The sequence below is a fragment of the Ixodes scapularis genome, unplaced genomic scaffold (genome assembly GCF_016920785.2).
Source record: "Ixodes scapularis isolate PalLabHiFi unplaced genomic scaffold, ASM1692078v2 PGA_scaffold5__190_contigs__length_132052651, whole genome shotgun sequence".
Taxonomy (NCBI): Eukaryota; Metazoa; Arthropoda; class Arachnida; order Ixodida; family Ixodidae; genus Ixodes; species Ixodes scapularis.
This window is the reverse complement of record NW_024609880.1, coordinates 1,537,376-1,560,910: the sequence shown is the minus strand read 5'-3', so window position 1 is coordinate 1,560,910 and position 23,535 is coordinate 1,537,376. Positions and strand designations below refer to the sequence as shown.

Here is a 23,535-nt window from a genome sequence, read left to right as displayed (position 1 = left end):
CCACTCCCGATATTTTTCGTCGATGGATCTGAAGAGTGGCTACTGGCAGATTGAAGTCGACGAACGCGACCGGGAGAAAACTGCCTTCGTCACTCCCGACGGACTGTACGAATTCAAAGTGATGCCGTTCGGGCTTTGTACAGCGCCAGCCACCTTCCAGCGTGTCATGGACACCGTGCTGGCAGGTCTGAAATGGCAGAGCTGCCTCGTCTACCTCGACGACGTCGTGGTATTTTCACGAGATTTCGACGAGCACATGAAACGACTTCGAGCCGTGCTTCAAGCCATCAAGGCCGCCGGCCTGTCACTCAAGCCGACAAAGTGTCGATTCGCCTATGGTGAACATAAGTTCCTTGGCCACGTCGTGAGCAACAAAGGTGTTCTCCCGGATTCTGAGAAGACCCGCGCCGTAGCTGCATTTACGCCGCCGTCTGGCAAGAAGGCCGAGAGAAGATTCCTTGGTCTTTGTGCCTACTACAGACGATTTCTTCGGGACTTCGCCAAGTTGTCCGCACCGCTGACGCACCTCACGAAGGATGCCGTAAAGTTCAAATGGACAGACGAACACCAGCGGTCATTCATTGAGCTGAAACGAAGACTGCAGACGCCCCCGATTCTTGGCCATTTCGACCAGTTCGCTGATACAGAGATCCACACGGACGCCAGTAACACCGGACTTGGCACGGAGCTAGTTCAAAGGTAGGACGGGGCAGAACGAGTCATCGCATACGCGAGTCGGATGCTGTCTAAGGCGGAGAGGAACTACTCTACAACTGAAAAGGAGTGCCTTGCTGTCGTCTGGGCAATAACAAAGTTTCGCCCATATCCGTATGGAAGTCCTTTTCGCGTGGTCACGGACCACCACTCGCTCTGCTGGCTCGCGAATCTGAAAGACCCCTCCGGACGCCTCGCCCGGTGGAGCCTACGACTGCAGGAGTTCGACATGACCGTTGTCTACAAGTCCGGCCGGAAGCACAATGACGCCGACTGCCTGTCAAGAGCTCCTGTCGAGGCCGGACCTGCCTGTATCGAAGACGACGACGATGAGTGTTTCCTCGGCGCTTTGGACGTCAGCGACATGGCAGCACTCCAACGAGACGACCCTGAACTGCGAGCGCTCATCGAGCACTTAGAGGGACAAGCGAGTTCGGTTCCCCGTGCTTTCTTAAGAATCCTGCATACATTCTCCATGCGGCAAGGGGTGCTGTACAAGGCGAACTTCGTCAACAACAACACAGCATGGCTGTTGGTTGTTCCTGCCAGCCTTCGAGATGAAATATTCCAAGGATGCCATGACGACCCAACGGCTGGACACCTTGGCTACAGCAGGACGCTCGCCAGGATTCGAGAAAAGTACTACTGGCCGTGGCTACCGAAGACCGTTCACCTATACATTCGATCATGCCACGAGTGTCAGCGACGCAAGAAACCGCCGACGAAGCCGTCAGGACTTCTGCATCCGATTTCTCCCCCGTCTATGCCGTTCCAGCAGATCGGAATGGATTTACTTGGCCCTTTCCCGCCGTCAACGTCGGGAAACCGCTGGATTATCGTCGCCACCGATTATCTCACACGGTATGCCGAGACGAAAGCCCTTCCAGCAGGCACGGCTGTTGAAGTCGCCAAGTTTTTCATCGAGTCCATCGTCCTCCGGCACGGCGCTCCAGAAGTTTTGATTACTGATCGCAGATCATCGTTCATGGCACAGCTGACCCAAGAAATCCTCCGACTCAGTCACACCAGCCACCGTCGTACAACTGCGTACCACCCGCAGACCAACGGGCTGACGGAGAGACTGAACAAGACAATCGCCGACATGATCTCTATGTACGTCGACGTTGAGCACAAGACGTGGGACGAGGTGCTGCCCTACGTCACGTTCGCCTACAATACGGCGGTTCAGGAGACCACTGGATTCACCCCTTTCCAGCTGGTACATGGTCGGAAGGTAACGACCATGCTGGACGCAATGCTGCCCCATGAGCCATCTGACAATCAGAGCGACGACGCCCAGGTGGTTGCTCAACGCGCCGAAGAAGTCCGCCAGCTCGCCCGACTCATGATTCAAGACCAGCAACGCGTCGACGCGGGCCGCTACAACCTTCGTCGCAGGGACGTTCACTTCCAGCCCGGAGACAGGGTGTGGGTGTGGACGCCCATCCGTCGCCGCGGCCTCAGTGAGAAACTGCTGAAACGGTACTTTGGACCATACAAGGTACTTCGTCGCCTCGGTGAGCTGAACTACGAGGTGATGCCCGACGGAACAAGAACATCATCACGCCGCCCACCACGACCTGAAGTCGTCCACGTCGTGCGCCTGAAGCCGTACTACGCTCGATAGGACTGTGGATCTTATGTGTTTCAAATAACTCTTTAGTTTGTCGTTCTTTTTATGTGCTTTGTTTTGTTTTGTGTTGCATCGGGGCGATGCACTTTTGTAAGGGCGGTGTAATGCCGCGCGCCAAGTAGGCAGCGCGGCCGTAGCCTAACGGTTATCGCGCTTGCCTCCCACGCGAAGGGCCAGGGTTCGATTCCTGGCCGCGGCTACGCATTTTGTTGATACTGTAATGAGATGTTCTGGTGAATTCGAGAACCGTCTAGCTGATTCGACTTTAGAATGTTCTACGCGTCGAACCTTCTACGTCGAACGCTCCAGAAGCCAATGCGTGTACAAAAGCGGCTCCGCGTGACAAGCCGGATTCAGTTTCGTCCCAGCGTTCGACTCTGCGGCTACGCCGACCTCGACGCCCGCGACGCTCCGTTATTGTCTTTTGTACCCTTTTATTTTGGCACAAGTTCGCCACATTAAACGTTTATTTCTTTCTGTTCATTTCTTGTTTATTGGTTACCACCCGTGACAATATAGCGTCGCTGGTCTTCCATCTTCACGTGTAATGAAAAGGCTCTACATTTTTTCTATTAATATCCGAATCAAAGATCGCTTACGTCGGAAGTATCCCGGACACCAAAGGGAACCATCGGACGAGGAGAAGGGCTCACTGGAAGGACTTCTGCTCCGACGCTGCCCTCTGGTGTCCGGAGTAAGTGAAGTGAAGTATAAAGTAGCTCAAAAGTAATTATAAGTTATCGAAAAGTAATCAAATCATCAATATGCCTAATAATTATTAAATTGGCTGTATAATAATTCAAAGTAATCAAAATTCTGGCTCAATAGCAGTTCAAAACATTTTAAAGGATCATCATAATGAAAATTTAGCTCATAAGAACGCAATTGGTTCGATATTAGCTCAAAGTAATCAAGAATCATCAAACTGTCAATTAGGCCGAATTAATGTTCGTTGGCTCAATAGTAACTCGAAATAATCAAAAGTAATTGCAATGAAAATTGAGCTCATGATAGATAAATTGGTAACGCTCCAAGTACTTCAAAATGTCACCAATATGCTAATTGGGCGGATTCAAAGCCCATTGGATTAATGGGAAATAAAAAAAATAATCATCATGTCAATTATGCCCACAATAAATCAATTGGTTGAATTAGCGGAAAATAATCAAGTCTTATTACGATGTAAATTAAGCCAAATTAGGATTAATTGGGACAAAAGAGTAATAAAAATGTGAATCGAGCTTTTAAAAGATCAATTGGTCGAAGGTGACCTCAAAGCAATCAGAAGAGTTACCAAATTGCGAAATAGGACAAATCCATTGGGTCAAGGTAACTCACAGTAATCAGAAGAGTAATCATAATATACGTTGGGCTCATAATGAATAAGTTTGTATGAAGATAAGCTCAAAGTAATCAAAAGAGTCATCCCAATGTCATTTCGGTCGGATTCAAGTTCACTGGGTTAAAAGTAACACGAAGTAATTGAAAGAGTAGCCAGGATGTCAGTTAGGCTGAATTAAAGTCCATTCGGTCAATAGTAAGTCAAAGTAATCAAACAAGTAATTGTGATATCAATTGAGCTAATAATAAATACTTTTCTTATATATCAGCCCAAAAAAACAAAACAGTCATCGCAATATCAATGAGGCCGAATTAAAGTCCTTTGGATCGAAAGTAACCCTAAGTAATTTAAGACTAATAATAATGTATGATCGAGCTCACAACCGATACATTGGTACTATAATTACACAAAGTAAACAAAAGTTGCCAAATGTCACTTAGGCCGAATTAAAGTCAATTGAATTGAGAGTAACTCGAAGTAATCAAAAGAGTAATCATAATGTCAATAATTATCACATAAAAATTCAATTTGTTGAAGATTACCTAAAAGTAATGAAGAGTCATCACAATGACATTTAATTCGAATTTATGGTCAATGGGTCAAAAGTAACCCGAAGTAATCAAAAGAGGAATAATAATGTCAACTGAGTTCATTATAGATCAATTGGAGCAATATTAACCCGAAGTAATCAAAAGAATAATCATAAATTGCAATTGTACTTGTATCATCTGAACTCTAGCAATGTTAAGTCGAGTAATAAGAAAGGTTAAACAAGAAGTCCATTCAGCTAATATAAATTCGAGCGCGCCACAATAACTCGATATTACAACAAGAGTAATCAACATATTAACTAAGCCTCGTCAATAGGGGTACTAGTAACTTCAAGTAATCACAATAGGGATGAAATGATCAGTTGTCCCCCCAAAAATTTAATTGTATAAAAAATTATCCTAAGTTACCAAATGTGTAAGCAAACACGACCGCTGAAGACAATAAGCGCATATATATATTGTGGATAAAATTGACTGACCCAGGGATTAAATTGGGTAGCGCAAGGTTTAAAGTATGTAGGGCTTGGATTTAATTGGCCGTCGCTTGGATTAAAATGAGCGGGAAAACCTGTAGATCGCATAGCAAAAATCTCAGATGGTCACACTGGCGTGTGCAATGAGCGAGTCGCTTGCCAAAAACTCACTCCGAACGCCGCTGATTGGCTCAGCCGCTCCGCGATTAGATCGCATCGCAAAAAAGTCGGGTCAGCCTGCGACTGCTCGAAACGCGTCGCTTTTTTCCGCGAGGGTCGCTTTGCAGTGAGAGTTTCAGCGTCGCGCGACTGCTGCACATCGCCTGTGTGAACGCGCCTTTAGCCTATTTTTCTGGTTATGGATCCGTACCTGGATATACCCAAATAAGGAATGCGGGCTTATGCTGGGCCGCATGCTTGTGCCGCACAACGATCCAGACACATATACTGAAATAAGGAATGTCCTGGCACCCATGCTTGTGACGCAAGAATAAAATTCGACTAATTATGTTTATTTTTCATAACATTTAAAATAGTGTTTTTTTTATGAGTCGGTGTAAATGATATCGTTTCTTTTGTGTTCGGGGCTAATAAGCTATGCTTTTTATTATTCTTATGCGAGGCTGTTGGAACGATGCAAATACCCTACTTTGAGTTCTAGACGGCGTGAGTGCGATCTTGGTTTCCTGTATAAATGCATTCATGAATTAATTGATTGCCCTGATCTCAGATTTGCTATTAATATTCACGTTCCGAGTCGAATTTTGCGGGTTTCTCCAACTTTCCATGTTAATCACATCATCCAAACCAGTCCCATGACCTGTATTCAACACTTCTACAACATCCTCAGTGGAGCAGATATTGATGTTTTTAACCTAAATTTCGTAGCTTTTGAGACTTTTGGAACTAACCTGTGAACACGTTGTCGTGCATCATTATCAAGTCGTTAAGTTGTTCATGAGCACAGAAAATAAACAAATGGACGAATGGATGAATGAATGAATAGGTGTTTGTGCCCCAGCAGCACACTTCACCGGTCCGTACTTGGGCCACTTTCAAGGAAGCTTGTGCCAGAGTTGAACCAATTTGGCTTTAGCTCGCGCCAGTCTGGCTGAAGCCTGGGCTGAGGAATTCTGCTCCTTGGGTGGGCACTAAGGAAAAATAAAGCATTCTTCTTTTGCTTCTTCTCTCTCTCGTCTTCTTCTTCGTCTTCTTCCTATTAATATTATCTTTATATCATGTTTTATTAATATTATTATTACTATTATAATAACAGCAACCTAATTACAGTGTCAATATGTTATTTTTACTCCCCAAACAAAATGTTGTCCATCAGCCGAATTCTGCGGGAAAACCGTTATGAAATCCTCCTTCCGAAGAATCGCCACGTGATGGTGCCACCTGGCGCCATAACGCAACGTAACATTATGCTGTAACATGGCGCCTTCACATCCTATGACATCCCCACTTTGTGACGGTAGGGTCATCTCATCTGATGATAGCACGTGAGATCAACACACATAGTATGCGCCCCAGCTCGTTCAGGACGCATCCTGTGCTTCCCCGTCTTTCTTCAGCATGATGAATCTAGTGAAAAGTGTTTTCTGTAATTTATAGCAAGCAAGAAACTATTTCGCGAGGTAAAAGTCTGGCAACATGTAGTGCGTGCTTACACACATGGCCTTCGTACATTCATTTGCAGGGCATCCTGTATGGCAGTCTTGTACTGGTCTACTCCTCGCTGAAGAATGACTCTTTCCGGTTGCCCTTACAAAAATATGTATGGTCACTTCTAGGACGTTCTATAGACCAGCGTCCATAGGGAGGACAAAAGGCATCTATAGGCGGACCACGACCTCTGTTGCCTCCGTGAAGTCGTCCTATGGCTGCCCTATAGAATATTGGCCAACGGACGTTCTATGGACGTCCTATTCTATGGATGATGTGTGGTCATCCTATATTCTCTCTATGGCAAGGCGCCATATAGAGTCCATAGGGACTCTATAGGGTGTCTACACAGGGTCTTTACGGTGTCTATAGGGTGCCTGCAGAAAAGCGATGCGAAGTCTACAAGCAGTCCCTAGGGAGTCCTCAGGGAAGCCATACAAGGTCTACACAGGGTCCTCATGGGGTCTGCAGAAAAGCCATACAAGGTCTACAGGGAGTCCCTACAGGGTCCGCAGAGAAGCCACTCGGTCTGCGGGGGGTCTGCTATGGGGTCCGCACCGACCAACGTTTCTAGAGCAAGTCATTTGGGAAACTGCTAAAGAGCTTGCTCTGAAAAAGCGGCGCCCCCCCCGATCTGTACTCGAAAACCAAACTAATTGCGATCGCAACGCCACCATTCCATCCGCAGCATACTGCACGACTGCGTGTGTTGGTTTGGGACTATCGATATTCGACAGCATGTGACTGTTCTGCTTTGGCTTTAATCGGCCACTTTGGCGCCGAAACCTATACGGTAGAAGAGAAGTTTCAGGGATGCCAACCCCCGTCTCCCAGGCGGACACGCCGCGAATTGCCACCGAAGTTAGGACGCACCCAAGTCGGGACGCGCTACCTGAAGTCGCCGGTGAGGCATGGCTGTAAAAAAAAAATATTAATTGTGCCGCAAAACCCTGTAAGCTAAAAGTGTATGCAAACATCACGCTCTTGTCATTTTGTACTGATCTCCAATAAAGGGTTCTACAAAAAGAGCTTTTCCCCATTTGTTTTTACGCAAAAACGTGCTCTGTAAAAGCCATTGTAAAGAGTGTAGGGTCCTTAGGGGTCTGCAAAGAAGCCATACAAGGTCTATAGGGAGTACGTAAGGGGTTCACAGGGAAGCCATACAGGGTCCACAGGGAAGCCATACAGCGTCGACAGGGAAGCCATACAGGGTCCACAGGAAAGCCATACAGGGTCTACACGGGCTCCTTATGGAGTCTGCAGAGAAGCCATACAGGGTCTGCACGGAGTCCCTACGGGGTCCATAGAGAAGCCACTTTAAGCGATGGTGGTACCGCGGTGTGAGAATCGCACTCCCTAGCTCCTGGGTGACTGGCATAATAATAAAATGGCTTGCCTACACTTTCCTGACGTGAAAAAAAACATAAAGTAAGTCTCTGATACTGCGCGTATATAGCAAAACTACAATTACTTACGCGTCGCGCGCAGACCCAGCCTAGTATACCGCTTTTTAACGACGATCATCCAGATGACCGCAATTTTGATAGGCACCAGTGCGCCCCTATGGGTTGTGAAAGTTGCGAATATCTACGGGGGCCGCAACGACCCACATATACCTCCCACTGAGAAAGTAAAAACATTATTCCGGCACATACTAAACACTTCCATCTCCACAATGAGTATACCCTGAGGTTGGATATGCCTCTAGACATCAATGTAACATATTGATACCCGGAACTTAATTAACAACTCTTTAACTCGGACACCTCGCTACACCTAAAGAAAACGTCTACCCGGCATCACTTTGTTAATGCACCAATATATAGCTCACACCATAGAGAGGCAATAGGATGACCATAGACTCATCGGGACCATAGAACGGACATAGGAAGGAATGAAAAACTTTTTCTTTCGCGAAGATCTCTATAGCGTTTTTGTGTCCATTCTGTGGCAAACCAATGGTACATAGACGGTCTAAAAACTGTCTACAGGAATCCATAGGATGGACAAAGAGGTAATAGAACGGCAAAAGTATGGACATAGAACGTCCATACATATTTTTGTAGGGGTGTGCAAGTTGACATACAAACCAAACTCTGGGATAACACCTGAGGGACACATTGAAGTTCTCACATCGTCAAATGATACAGAGTAACAATATCCGATATTTACTCTTTCGGCGATCTTATCAGATGTTCCTTTGCACTGCTAAATGTGAGACGGCGTAGCATAATTTAAGTGGTTTGAGGTTACTTGCTGGAAGTACGTTGCCTGGAGTGATGTCTTCGACCGGTGTGTTTCGTGCCCTCTAGCGCCCACACGTCGAAAGGGGCCCGGAAGGGGCAAAAACTTATGCCACGGAATCTGGTGGCCATCTGTCATGCTGCTATATGTCGCCATCCGGACAATTTTTCCTAGAAGGGCTGGCGAAAAAGGCGAGCGCGGACGCGAGTGTTGCCGCGGCGTTCCAAATCGTATTTGCTTCGGCTTACATTGAATGTCTGGCTGCAGAACAATCTCATCAGAACTGGTGTCTGTCGCATCCACCTCTGTTGCTATGCCACCGAGAGGATTGCGGCAGGGAATTGAATGCCCCTTTTACGACGTCACCAGGAACCTTAATTTTTAGAATAATTAAGCAGCTCTAGGTGCGCCATGTTTCTACCAATGGGAACATTATCACGGAAGGAGAAGGAATATTTCCCGGGACGTTTTTAGCAAAAGCTCTATTTGCATTCAAATTTTGATTTAAGCCTAACATATTTGTTTAGGAAATTTCGTGAAAGCTACACTTATGCGGTTTGTGCAGGTGAGTTATACGGCCAGGAGACACTGTGTTGAAGGCTAATGCTTACAATCATTCGGTTAATTAAGTAAAACTTGTTAATTAGCTTTTTATTTATTTAGTGCCAATGGACATGTGGTCCCTATAGAAACTTGCTGAGTGTCATCGAAATCCACTAAACCAGTAATTTTTAGAAATACTTTGTGTGCGTTGGAAGCGTATAGTGCGCTGAAGGTACCAGTCGTGCAACAGGTACAAGGCCGGGGCTATGATAAGAACGGGAAATATCGCACGGCCGCTTTATCGCAGCGGTAGCCTTGCTCCTACTGCACGAATGGTAATTTTAGCGCACTACTGCGCTTTTTCCCTGCTAAATGTCTTTCTGAAAATTACTGATTTAGTGGTTTTCGGTGGCACTCAGTAGGTTTTATAATTAAAACCATGTCTATTTTCACTAAATAAAAAGCTAATTAACAAATTTTACTCAATCAGCCAATTAATCGTTGCAAATATTACTTTATGGTATGTCGCGCTGGTCCTATACAACTAATCTTCCTAAACCGCATATGCGTAGTTTTCGGGGCTTTTTTTTTAAACATATCTGATAAGCTTAGAAAAATGAAAGACGTTTACGAATCTCTGCAATGGGACATTAGAGCCAAGCTCTTGAGGTATTTCGATTTTGCGATATACCGTGGTAAAGAATTTGAGAAAGAAATATGTATATGCCTTTCTTTCTTCCACCCTCGTCCTCTTCCGTGCCCTCCTCCTTCATTGCGCCCTCCTCTCCTCCCATTTCTGCCCTCCCCTCCTCCTCCGTACCCTTCCCTTCTCCTCCTAAGTGCCCTCCTCACCCCTCCCCCTCTCTCTCGGTTACGCCGACGGCGACGGCGACGCCGAAGCCGACGCCGACGCAGAAAAACACGGAAACGAGCGCCTAAGAGCTGCGATCTTAAAAAAAACCTGTATCTGGATTTGTATATATTTGTATTTGTATGTATGGTTCTATTTACTTATCTGGCGCACGTACCAGTTCCATCCAAGTAGATGTAGAGAAAGACGAAGAACGAATGAATTAGAATCTGGATTGTAAGTTTCCGCTTTGTTTGTCTTTCGTGCCTCCCTTATGTTCCTTGTCGTTTGCGCGCTATCTTTATACAGCAGGCTTAGAACAATAATAACCACCATCAAAATATTGATCTACGCTCTAAATTTTTTTTTCCCGTGGAGTTGCGATTAACGAAACACTATTTTAGTTACAGAGATATGCTTCAAGGATTCTCTGCAGAAACCGCATATTATCACAATAAAACATATAGAGCGATAACCTGGCTCTATCGCGGGGGTACTGCTGGTATGTAAAGAAAATGGCTCGCTCAGTGCGCGCGCGCTACCATTTAAGCACATTTACATGCATTCTTATTTCCTAATAGAATATTATGCATCGAGAGTAATCTTCACGGACTACAAACATTGTATCATACTCAGGACTGAAGAGTATGGCAACCGTAAGTATTTTAACTACGCTTTCAATTTTAGTAGCTGATTAAAAAACCCATGGCGCAGCGAGTCGCACACATCCTATTGCCGATCCACAGCCAATACGCCTCGCAAGTGGGCTCATTTTCGTCTTCTGCGCATGAGAAAGGAAGTAGCGGTGACGTCAGAACGCCGAGTCCTGATTGGCTGATCGCGACCCCCCCATTGAGCGTCGTCTGCTCCTTTGCAACGTCGTCTGCTCGCAACATCGTCTGCGTCTGTCTTACCTTTCCTGCGACTTTCGGAGCGAACTCGACTTGGCCTTTAAGGGAGGGCAGACGAAATAACTCGAGCGGTACGTTGTTTCGTCTAACAACTAGCAGACGCGCATCAAGGAGGGAAGTCAAAGGACTCACTGGCGAGGTGTCCCGGGGCGCCGAGGTTTGTTTGCTTAGTGTCCGCAAGTTCCCTCCCAAATACTTTTTACCTCCATTCGTGTGCGGCGAGACCCCTCACTCTTTAACGGCGCCGGCGGGTTGGCGCAGTTAACGTCGTCTGCTTTACGTCTGCTAGTCAAAGCGATGGCTGCTTTACCTTTCCTGCCTCTGTCGGAGATTCACCGCTTTTTCACCGGCGAGAGTCACCGTTGCCTCGGAAAACAAGGAGATTACAAGAGGAAGAAATTGACCTCTTAATCTAAAATTGAGGTCAGCGATCAAAGTATAACACAGGAAGGGTTCACAAGGGTCGCGCGGGCATATTCCATTCAGCACGTCAGCCGGTCGTGGGCAGACGGTCGCCGAGTCGCGGAGTGCCTGCTAGGCCTAACTGCCCAGCTCGTTTGGTCGCGTTCGGGGGAATCGTGGCCGTTGGAGGTTTTCCCCGGTGTCTGTGGATCCAGCGTTCTTGTTCGTCGTGCTCTGTTTCAAGTAATTTTTACTTTTTTTTTGCTGCTTGAAGTCAGGACGCGTGAGAAGCTCACGTAGAAAAATAAACGTCCGTGGGTCGTCGCGACCGCGACGATGTCGGCCATGCTGACTTGATCGTAAGAAGTGCGTAAGACAGCTTCGAAGCTGTCGTAGGATTTCGCCGTAACCTGCGCAAAACTTACGAAAATTTCGTTTCGCGAATACGAATTTGTTCTTAAGTTTTGTCTTACGCACATTTTTGGCGTAAGATCGTTTCGTGAATCTGGCCTCCGCACTCCCGAAAGTCGCAGGAAACGTAAGACAGACGCAGACGACGTTGCGAGCAGACGACGTTGCAAAGAAGCAGACGACGCTCAGATAGGGGGGCTCGATCAGCCAATCAGGGCTCGGCGTTCTGACGTCACCGCTACCCCCTGCGCAAGGAGCAGACGAACTTGCCCTCCGCATAGGGAGTTTTCGTAGACCGCGTTTCCCCCTCCACGAAGCCCTACGCAACGAAGAAGCCGCTACTGCGCCTGCGCGCCGGTGGCCTTAACTGTAGAGTTCCGAGCATTGTACCGAGTTGCAGAGAGCGTTGCGGGACGGCAAAAAATCATCCACGACAACTCCCTAATGAGTTTCCGGCTTTAGCGAATGGAAAATTGCAATTATGGCGGCCCAGTTGGTGCCCCATGCGTGCAAACCCGCGTAGCGGGCGCATGGGCGTAACTTTGGTAAGCTTGCAATCGCATAGGCTTGCTCGCACAAGCAGATAGATGGCGTCGGCCAGTTGTCCCACTTGCAATCGTCTACTGTATATAGCAGTACCGAAAAACGGTGCCATGAACCGCGGATTGCAATCCTCCTAAGACATGGTCTGCATCTCTTAAGTTGTTAGTCACTGCAGATAGCCTTGGTATAACCCGAACAATATGATTTTACGATCTTTGATCAGGCCCGTTTAATTCGGTAAATTGTTCGTTTTTTTTTTGTTGCTACAGGTACCTATTTCCGTTGTGTTTAACAACATATTCCTAAAAAAAATAAATTGCGAGGAAAAAGGAGGAAGCGATTGGTGCAAGCGAAGCAAAGAAGCCATCCATGAGCACTACACGCTAACAAAAAGCCCGTGCGTCTGCTTTCGCGTACAACACTCGAAGAGCCAATCACCGCAACTTACGGATGCAGCTCAGCGAATGACGATGCCGAAACATATGTTTCGACCAAAAAACGCAGTCTGACTCGTGACATTAAGCAATGCAAGTGTGACGTTTTGCATTGCTTAATGTCACAACTCAGATTGCGTTTTTCGGCATCGTCATTCGCTGAGCTGCCTCTGTAAGTTGCGGTGATTGGCTCTCCGAGGGTAGTGAGAAAAAGCAAATGCACGGGCTTTTTTTAGAGTCTAGCTTGATCAACGTAGGACAAGATCGTGCTCAAGTTTACCGTTGGTTGATAGCACGGATCAACCACATGAGTGGGATTAGTGCCAAATGCAACACTATATTCGCTGGCTGGGTTTATAATACAAGGATGCGACCCTATACTTCGTTTCAGCTTCGGTCAGAGCGCGGCCGATGTTATGAGCCGAAGGGCCAATCAAACAGCGAAAGAGGCACAACGTAATGGCGTGCTCTCAGCGCTTGATAGGACTAGCCAGCGGAGGAGCACGCACAGAGAGACGGCGAATACCGGCTGGTCCTATCAACTGCCGAGAGCACGCCATGACGTTGTGCCTCTTTCGCTGTTTGATTGGCCCTTCGGCTCATAACATCGGCCGTGCTCGGACCTACGCTGAAACGAAGTATAACGCATCGAATCGAGATTCGACTATTTTGATCGGTTGGATAGATGGAGAAGAGGAAGAAATGGGAATACGGGGTGCGTGCAGTTGGTCCCTGCTCGATTGGATGCGTTACGATTGCATTCATGTAAACCCAGCCAATGATGGCTTAACAAACACAAGGCGTGTCGAGTTTTGAGCATCTCATTATGGCTTTGTAGCCAACCAGATTGCGGTTAGGTCCGATATGAACGCCAAAGTACGAATCATGAGGCAAGAAGCGTGAAGATAACAAACCCCGCCCTGTGCTTCCCAAAGGGGCCATGAACTGAATGTTGGGCTGAGATCAATAATGTTAGATTGGGACCTTACTAATCGCATCTCGTTTAGTGAGCCAAAAGAAAGAAGACAGAAATTCAAAAACCTGCTTTTTGATACAAAAATAAAAAAAAAAAAACAGCGGACTGTATCGTATCTTCTTTCTTTCGAAAGCTTTACGCCTTTTTACTGTAATACATCCGCGGTAGCCAAACCACGTGAGCCTACCCTACACTCTAAGAAATGCCCGCGCGTCTACGTACACCCAAAGCACTCGCAGAGCCAATCTCTGCGTTGTACGAAATCGGCTCAGCGAATGATGGGGTGGAACATCTGTTTAGATCTAAAATTAGGTCTGCGCTGTGGCATTACGCAATGCAAGCATGACGCTTTGCATTGCGTAATGCCACAGCGCAGACTTCCTTTTTAGGTCCAAACGGATGTTCCGCCTCATCATTCGCTGAGCTGATTTCGTAGATTGCGAATATTGGCTTTCGAGTGTTTTGCGGGTAAGTAGACGCGCGGGCATTTCATGGAGTTTAGCTCACGCGTTGGACACGAGCACTGCGTCACTCGGGCGTATGTGCTTGCAAACAATCAATCGGTTCACGAATATTTGAATTCGCGTTCCTGGCCAATCAGTGCCATGACGGCACTTATCATCGGTTGCGAATGGGAAGTTCCATGGTGATCTTAAAGAGGACGGCGGTAGCTTAGAGGTATCGTACCGGTGGCCCAGCACTCTTCGAACGCGTAATTTCTCATTTCCCTTTTGAGCTGAGGAGGAAAACTAACGAGGAAGATGATAAAAAAATCACTTCATGACCCCTGTAACCTGGCAGTGACTATAGTTATTTTTCTTTCAACTCGTTCCGCTTGTTCCCGTCTGCTAAATGATCTAAATGATAGATTTCTGATCTTGCGTTCAATACACAGCATGTCAAGAAACGAAAACCAAAGTTACCATGGAATCGCGGCGTATCGCACAGAAGCTACGTTGACATCATGCTACCCTTTTGGCGAGGTCGTATTCACGCAGGCGCATGGGGCTTGGAAAAATTATTAGTTTAGAAAATCTTTGTGCCAACAAAAGTAGAGGTGTTTTCAAGCATGAAATGCCCTTTAACTTAACTCCTTAAATTGAAGAAAACGTGGTCGTCTGTGCGTGCACTTCTCTGCTACTTTTAACAGGACTATTGACATACCATGACCTTAATACCAATCTAGTTTCCACGCTATATTGAGCAGGTATACTGACTTCACGTGACTTATGCACCAAATGTCAGTTTCCTCGCTAAATTTAACGGAAAAATTTATAGAATATAGGTTTCTATTGTTCGGCCGAAACGACTGCTCAATGACTTAAGACCAATTGAACTCACTGACGACGCTGCACTGCGTTGCCTCTTCTGTCAGTACTGCGCTTGCGCAGACGCTTCACCTCACGCGAATACAGTTCCTGCGCACGCGGAGTGCCCGCACCTGATGTGGGCAAAGATGGCTTGTTTCTAAACACTGTGTTGGTGTATACATATAGTCCAGCAATAGCTTCTTAGATACTGCATTTCATGCAGGCACATAGCCAGGATTATGTTTCGGGGGGGGGGGGGGGGGGGGAAGGGGGGGGGGGGGGCGGGCCCCATGGCCTCCCCCCCCCCCCCCCCCCTGGCTGCGTGCCTCATTTCATGCATTATAGGATTTGGGAGATAAAGGTCGTCGTCGATATTGTGACTGAGGGCCTTGCTGGGCATTGTGTTAGCAAAAGAAAAAAAAAATTAAAAAAAGATTTCGCAGATTTGAATGTTTCCGCTGTAATTGTGTAATTAAAAATACAGCTTTATTTTAGTTAGTTTACTGTAGTTAAAAGAACGACTGCAAAATAATCGATTAAGCTTTTGTGAATCAATTAATCCATTAAACTCAAACTAATTTTAAACCAATTAATTTTAAAACGTGGACACTTTTATATGGTTTGTATTTTTTATTTTATCAAGGTATCCGCTCGTCAACAATCAATCCGTTGACGACTATTTAAATACGCGTTCGTTGCCAATGAGTGCCGTGACGGCACCTATCGTCGCTTGCGAATGAGAAGTTCCATGGTGCGCTTAAGGAAGGACGGCGGAGACTTAGAGTCATCGTACCTATGCACCAACATGGGCATCGTACCGGTGCAGCTATTTAGCAGCACCGGTACTTCGTACTGCTGCTAAATAGCTGGATGCAATGTGGAGCGCAAGTTCGCCTGCTTCTTGCACAGGGGTTGCGACGATGTCAGAAGGCCGACCTCTTATTGGCTGATTAAAAAAAAAAATAGTGGGTGTACCTTAAGGCATCTAGAATCGATGTCACCCCACTATCCTTCCAATCAAAGCCAATCAGAACACCGCGTCGTTATGACGTCACCGCAACCCCCTACGCTAGAAGCAAACGACTTTCTCTCCGAATAGCCATGGGTTAGAAGAATGAACGCGTGTTTCATTGGTCTTAAACATCAGGGATTCGTTCTAAGCGGTATTGGCGCAAAGTGCAAAGATTGTTGCACAGCTCCTTGAAGTTCAATCTCAGTTACCGTTATGGTCCGATAGAGCGAAACAAGAAGCGCTAAAACTGTAGCGCCATCGCGCTCATATCTTTTTGTGCGTTCGCTATCTCGAGCTAAACCAATCACGCACAGGGAAGGCACCGTGATCGATCCGGAGATTTTTGTTTTGCACGGTATTGGTATGCCGGTAATAGGAAACGCACAAATACGACGAGCGACGCAACGATGCAACTTAGGAGCTCTTTGTTTGTACCCTACCTGATCGTATACGGCGTTGGCTGTGGTCGGTCTTAGTAATTGTAGGACGTGTGTGGTGTTATGTTAACTTCAAGCCCCCCGAATGAAGATATCGAAACACACTGCCGAGATATATTATGCGTGTATGATCAATACTACAGAAAACGTAACTGTTAAATTACAGTCGTCTCTCATGATCAGTGTTAATATACTCGCTGGATAGTCGCTACCGTCGGCCACCTCGTTTTTGGCTGACTCCATGATATTCTGATATCCGTTTAGGAAGCTTTTAGGTATTGTCCAACTGTTGACGACAAAAAGCTATAGCATTTTTCGCTAAGCGGAGACTCGCAAGGTTTTGAGTGAAATCACATCACCTCGTAGAACGGCGCGAAGGACACCAGTTTTTTTAATGTGTGCTGTTTCCATTTGGTTTGAATTGTCGTCTTGAATCTTTGTAGAGGGGGTATTCTCCTAGCTGGAAGCGATGCTTCATGTTCAGAAAAACGTCTTTTCGACCAACAGGAATGCAGTCAAAGCCGCGACTTGCGGCAGGTGTTAAGAGTACGGAGCTACGCCGTGGTGAGATTGAAAACTTCTACGGCTCATCTCAACGCGCCTGAGATTGCAGTTTCTCCTGGAACCATAGTATATTTAAAAAAGTAAAACAAACGAACGTTTTTTTTGTCGCTTTTACCTACCATTTCCCCCGAATGGTAAAATTTTGAACTGTAGATATAGTACTTTACGTCATATTTCAACACTGTTCAGTCCTTCCCCCAGAGTGCAATAGCTTCCGTGAAGTGGACATCGCAGACGACAATCACATTGTTACTGTACGATAGCAGCTACGGTTCTGACCTGCGTTCCAACATGACTAGTATCCGGAGATCGATTGATTGCACCGTAATTTCTCGAGCGGTCTTAAACTCTTTAAAGTAAAGCAGAATGTCAACCTGTCACACTCCGCCCCCTCCAATCCCGGCGCGATCAGCGGCATTTATGCCCGACAGGTTACGTCATCTCTTTTTGCTGTTACACAACTGATACGCGAACACCTGGTCACAGGGTAACACGGTCACATCGGCGAAAGTTTCAGTCTTCGTTCACAACGCGCTACACTGCCATCGCGATGTTGTTGCTGTGTTGGTGGCACGCGAAAATACGAAACCAGGTTGATGGTCGATGGGCACTCGGCATCAGGAAATCGAGCCAAACGCAGCACAGAAGATACGCAGGCACCCGGCAGCATGTTGTCTTGAACTCAGTTTCCGCGAACTCCATAATGTTGATAATGTGGGCTGTGTTCCAAAATTTACTCGATCCGACTCCGGAGTAAAAGTTTCGTACCGTGGCGTTCCAAAACTTACTCGAGCTTACTCGATGACGTCAGAACTCGCGTTCCAGAAGCGGGTTGTTCACTCCGGAGTAATTACTCGCGCTACCCTCCTCGATCGGGGGGTAAAGTCGGATCAAATCGAGTAAATACGTCACGTGATCTGTTCGTCGTCTGCTTTCTGCGCCGACAGCCGTCAAAGCTCGCTTGCTCCGTTGGTTTTGGTGGCGGACGTTCGAAATGACAAAGAATTAGGTGCAGCATGTGTGGTTATTGCGATTTGCTGTTGTCAACGCAGGAATTGACTGCATTACATCCAGACTAGAGCCACTAAATGAGCTGCGCTTAGAGTATCGGCACTCCGTTCCCCGACATTGTTATGGGCGCCGCCATCTTGGGGCTTGTGCAGAGCAGACGCAACTGCCGATCGTCAAGGTTCAGAAGTGCGACTTCCTCAGCATTAGATTCGGTGTTAGGAAGCTTATGTGATATTGATTCTCTCTGAAGCAAACTGTTTAATCATTTGTTGAGGGCGGAAAAGCGTTTTCTGTAATTTCAGATAAAGCTTCAGATAACAGGCAACCATGATCTTAAGCCACAATATGGCCAAGTGTCGTTACTCTGAAGCGTAGCTTATTTAGTGGCACTAATCCAGACCGTCCACCTTCCCCGGGAACGTGTACTTGTTATTATCTGAGTGCGAGCGAAAACAGGAGCTTCTCCGCATCCTCGTCCTCGGCGTTGGGGGATGCCGTAATCTCACGTTCAAGGCCGAAAATGTTTGAACTCGTTATATGATAATGTAATATTTTTGTTTCCTCCAGAGTGTGTGTAATGAGAGGATAACGTTTGTAAAGCAGTGAAGGCTTCGAAAATTTCACTGTAATCACATTCGCGTCAAAGCGAACGTGAGTTTCATATTCTGGAGAAAGCACCCTCGCGCTGGACCGCTACACCGTGTGGAATATATTTCTGCAAAACATAATCGGTGCAAATTACAATGCGTGGAATATATGCGTTTAGGGCACCGTGACTAGAATTGCAGCGATCGCGCTGATTAATAAAAACACATTTTTTTATGTCTAGCTGTAAGGAGTAAGTAATTTTGATCTCAATATACAGCTCAAAACGAAGGTGAGTAAAAGGAGCTGGCGGATCCACCTCAAAATACACCGCGTCGTCATTAACATTACCGTTCTTCGATTGCTTTCTCCATGATCAAAAGGATCGTCTGCTATTTTCTGCCATCGCTGCTGCGTTTTCTTTTTGCCGTCGCCCAAGACGAAGCCAATCCGCGTAGTATCCAGGTGATTATCCTGGCCGTTCCAAAATCGAGTCGCGGATCGTTTACTTGCGATGTCACGTGGTATTACCCGCTGACGTAGGAGGCAGGTTACTCGGGTAAGATTTGGAACATAGCCGTAGTGATTGCGCAGGTCAGCTGGTGTATGTTGATCATTTTGTTTTTAGCCCGAGACTGAGGCAGGAAAAAAGGAAAGTTTCAAAGTAGAAGAAAAATGAACAGTCGAGGAACAGCCGATAATGTTGTCAACGTCGACATGTCGATCCGCATAGTTCCGCAATCCGGAGAGGGTCGTCATAGCCCAGTGTAGGTTAACGCTACTGGCACTGCTCCGGAACTCCTCTGTTTCGAACTGCTTCATTTGCTACTTCGACAAAATTTGTGGTAAAAACATCAATACAACCGAAATACTCTGCACGTTTGAACTGGGAGACGGAATTACATGGGGCCTTTCGTGCTGCTGTAGCTCAGTCAACTCCACAACGTTTACTAAACAGCGCGAGCGACGTGCTCCAAAATAGACACCGAAACAAGATGAGGCGGGAGGCCAAAACTTTTTCCTGTCTGCCTGGAAAAAGAGAAAGACGTCTCGTTCCTCCCCTCTCTTCGTGTCCGCTTGGGGGCGCATCAGTAGAAAAGAGGAAAACGCGCCGTTGGTAACTTTTTTTTTTCCTTTTTTTTTCTTGGAATGTGTGTCTGTGTGCATGCATTCTATCCTTTGCCTGCACTTTGATTTGAGGTTAAATAAAGTATAGTATAAATTTGCGAAAGATTAGTAAACCCAGCACACTCTATATTTCGTTTCACCGTAACTTGGCAAAGCAAACGCTACTGCCCGGTCCAGCCCCTCAGACCGACGGAGGTGAAGCACGTGGCAGCCCTTACTAAAGGTACAGGGGTGAGAGCGTGATTCAAGCAGTTTGAGAAAAGGGAAAAGAGGAACTTTCTTTTACCCGGATAATTTTTTGTGTGCCCCAGAAATCGCTTTTGGTCCCTTCAAAGATTACCCTCTCACTGAAAAAGCGTTGCGGACTTGCTCTTTCTCTCGCCCGTGGCTTCGACAGCACAGCGTGCAACTACTGAGATGGCGTATACTATCGTATTTCCCTCCAATGCGCTGAGTGGCTCAATGGGACCATAGCTTTCGCCGTTTTTCAAGTTACGATCAGACGGATTATAGAAAATGCCTGTTCATCTACTTTCTCCCGTTCCTTTTGAGGAGGAGCGGATGGAACCTCAGAGAGCTATTTGCAGCTATCTATGGACGGAGCTTGACGATTGACAATGCCGAAAATATGTTTAAAAATAGTCTGAAAACTGTGACCTGACACTAAACCTATCACATCTCGTCCTCTTTCCGCAGACCACAGTGATTCGTTCTGCGAGTGCCCAGGCTATTTTTAACGGTCTCGTGTTTCCCGTTGCTGGAGAACGTTCGAACTATTATTATGAGAATGTATACAGAAAGCGACCATACAAGAATATGCAAAGATATAGTGAACGCAGTAGCATTATTGCGCTCAAAACCAGCTTTCATAAAAACAAAGAATGACTGCAGATGTAATAGAGAGATATTGGCCAAGATTGGAGTGATACTTTCCGTATCTCATATCTGTATTTTGTTCCCTTACAGTGTGCGAACTATTCACTGCCGGTCGTCATGATTCCGACCGAGTGAATAGCTGGTGTTTTTTTATCTACACTGTCTTCTGTGGGACACCGGCTGTCACTTTCAAGTCTTTAGGAGAATGTTGGCCAGGACCGGCTGAAACGTAGACATCAAATTGAAGGAAATAAACGAGTGTCATGGGAGTTGCATCTCGAAACACTGTGTACAGAACCACCTCTTACCCACACGGCGGCACGAGAGCCTAGGAAGTGGCAGGAGGTTCTAAGAAACGTTTAGCGCCTTTGGCGACGAAAGACGAAGAGTGAATACACTCTAAAAAATGATCCGTAAAATTTAGGAGCATATACCAGGCAGCTGATACTGCTAAAATTGTACCGTAAAAATAACGGTGCCCTGTAGATCTGGTTTACGGTAAATTTAATCGGTGACCGTAGATGTCAACGGTTACCGTTTAAATTTATCTAAACCAGACTTACAGTGCACCGCAATATTCGTGGCGCAAATTCAGCAGCCTCAGCTGCCTGCCCTCTTAAAAATTCCACCAGGTACATAATTGCGGACATTGACTGTGAGTCATGATGTCTTCTGGTGGAACGTGCCTTGATGGTCCATCAGATGACGTCTGATTGCCACTGATGGAATGTCCCTGATTGCGTATGTGGTGGTCTTTGATGGAATGTACTTGATGGAATATATGATCGTGTCGTTGACTGAGCTGATAGAGCAGGCTAACGAGACTGAAGTATGGCCAGAGAAAGCATTAGATACTCTTGACTGTGTCTTGGGACCACCGCAAATCCATTTGAGGTTTAACAGCCGATGGCAACCCTATTGAAAATTCCATCAAGATACGTAATTTGGGACACTGACTGCCAGTCTGCAGCCTTGGTGGAGCGTGATGGACCATCAGGCGTCATCTGATGGTCCATCAGATGACGTCTGACTGCCACTGCCAAGGGAATTTCATCAACAAGGGCAGCATTTATATAAGAGTAAAGCTATACGCACTCAGAAGTATCGCCAAATGCCTAGATAAAACAAAATGTTCGAGAAAAAAAAAAAAAAAGAAAAAAAGCAGGACCACCGCGGATCGAAACCGCGACCACCTGCGTACAAATCGGACACCTTAACCCCTAGGCTATGCCAACGCTTTTTTTGTATTTATTACATGGAAAAAGGACAGTAAAAACAATCGAGATACACTCTAACAGAGCTATCCCTTATTTACATTCAAACTGGCTGATAATGGCCACATGGAAATACGGAGAAGGAGGGCTATGGTAACATATTTCGAATGGGGTCACATCTCTAAAAGTCGGGAAGATGAAGACATTTGTCAAGAAGGGTATACCATTCTGGGCGTTTCTTGAGGTGGTCGTAGACATTACGTACATGTGACACAGTTTCTATAAAATTGGACTTTGTAGACCGTGGATCAGCATTTCTATCAATCATCCTTGTTTGCCAAAGGCTATGCAGACCCATCAATGTGAACAGGTCATAAGGAAAAGTATCATTTTGGTTTAAAGGCAAAAAACGTATCGTATATGCACAGATATTCAGATCTTTCTTCAATGTCCTTTGTAGGACATCCCAAAACAAATAGGCGTCGGTGCAAAAAATAAAGCAATGTTTTATTGTTTCAGGCTGGCTGCACAAACGGCAGCTCACTGACCAAGGAACAAATATACCTTTTTCGCGAAGCCAAGCTTTACCGGCAACGTTGAAGTGTGGAGCTTATAAAAGAATGACTTCGCTGTCGGTGAGACATGTAGCTTACACACACGTTTCAGGAAGTCTTGTCCCGGGCCATTACTGAACATACTTCGGTACAGGGGTATAGGAAATAATGCATCGATGAGATCAACATATAAAGCTTTCCGCGACACTTTAAATAAGTATTCCAAGGAAAAACGTGCTTTAAGGAACTCCATTGAGCTCACTACCTCTCTGAGATATCCCAATGGACGAGATGTGCTCGCAGGCACTGTTGTTACTACCAAATACGGCAACGCACTTGAAAGCTCTGCCTGCATGTAAGTTCGAAGGAAGTCATGAGACACAGTTCTGAAGAACAAGAAGCGTGATATAATTTGTTTTAAAAATACGTGTAAAAGCCCGAGACCCCCTTGCTCAACGGAACGAAACAGGTTATCTCGTTTCATGGGTTCCCAAGTGGAACCCCATACAAAAGTTGCAATCACTCTGTGAAACTTCTGAATGTGGCCTCTAGTACAGCAAATCACCTGAAGTGCGTACCAAAGTTTTGCTGCTAAGAAGATATTACAGGCTTTCGCCCGTCCAAATATAGACCACTGATTTACTTTCATTATTGCCGCTTGAGTTTTCATCTTTTCAATCCTTTCTGTCCAATAATGTCCATTGTTCCTAACGCAGTTAAGGGGAGCTCCTAAGTACTGAGGAGCAATGCAGCTCCATGAAATGCCAGCGTACTTGGAAGGTGTTGTGGCCCATTGCCCGCACCAGAAGCCTGTACACTTTGCCTTGTTGATGAGCGCCCCAGTCGTGGAACAGAAGTTTTGAGCTAAAGCGAACACATTGTCTACGCTTCGTTTGTCCTTACAGAAGAATGCAATGTCATCCGCATATGCCAACACTTTTACCTCTGTGGAGTAGAAACGGTATCCTTCTACAGTAGGGCTATTTAGTACGCTTAGACATAGGGGCTCTAAATATAGTGCAAACAAAAGGGGGGACAAGGGGCATCCCTGTTTGACAGATGACTCTAGACGAATCGGACCTGACAGAGAGCCATTAACTATAAGCCTAGTGGTACAATTGCGGTAGCATATCTTTATTCCTTTAAAAA

The 23,535-nt window shown here is 46.1% G+C and overlaps 1 protein-coding gene across 1 annotated transcript in view; it reads left to right on the top strand.

Annotated features, from left to right (window-relative positions):
- Positions 1–20,886, top strand: part of LOC115322543 — a 38,030-nt gene extending 17,144 nt beyond the window's left edge. The window contains exons 4-8 of the mRNA XM_040214930.1: positions 6,416–6,476; positions 8,451–8,532; positions 10,423–10,520; positions 10,600–10,674; positions 20,709–20,886. Coding sequence (XP_040070864.1) covers positions 6,416–6,476; positions 8,451–8,532; positions 10,423–10,520; positions 10,600–10,674; positions 20,709–20,851 — 459 coding nt within the window. The 3' untranslated portion in view covers positions 20,852–20,886. The remainder of the gene's footprint in view (positions 1–6,415; positions 6,477–8,450; positions 8,533–10,422; positions 10,521–10,599; positions 10,675–20,708) is intronic.
- Positions 20,887–23,535: the final 2,649 nt, after the last annotated feature.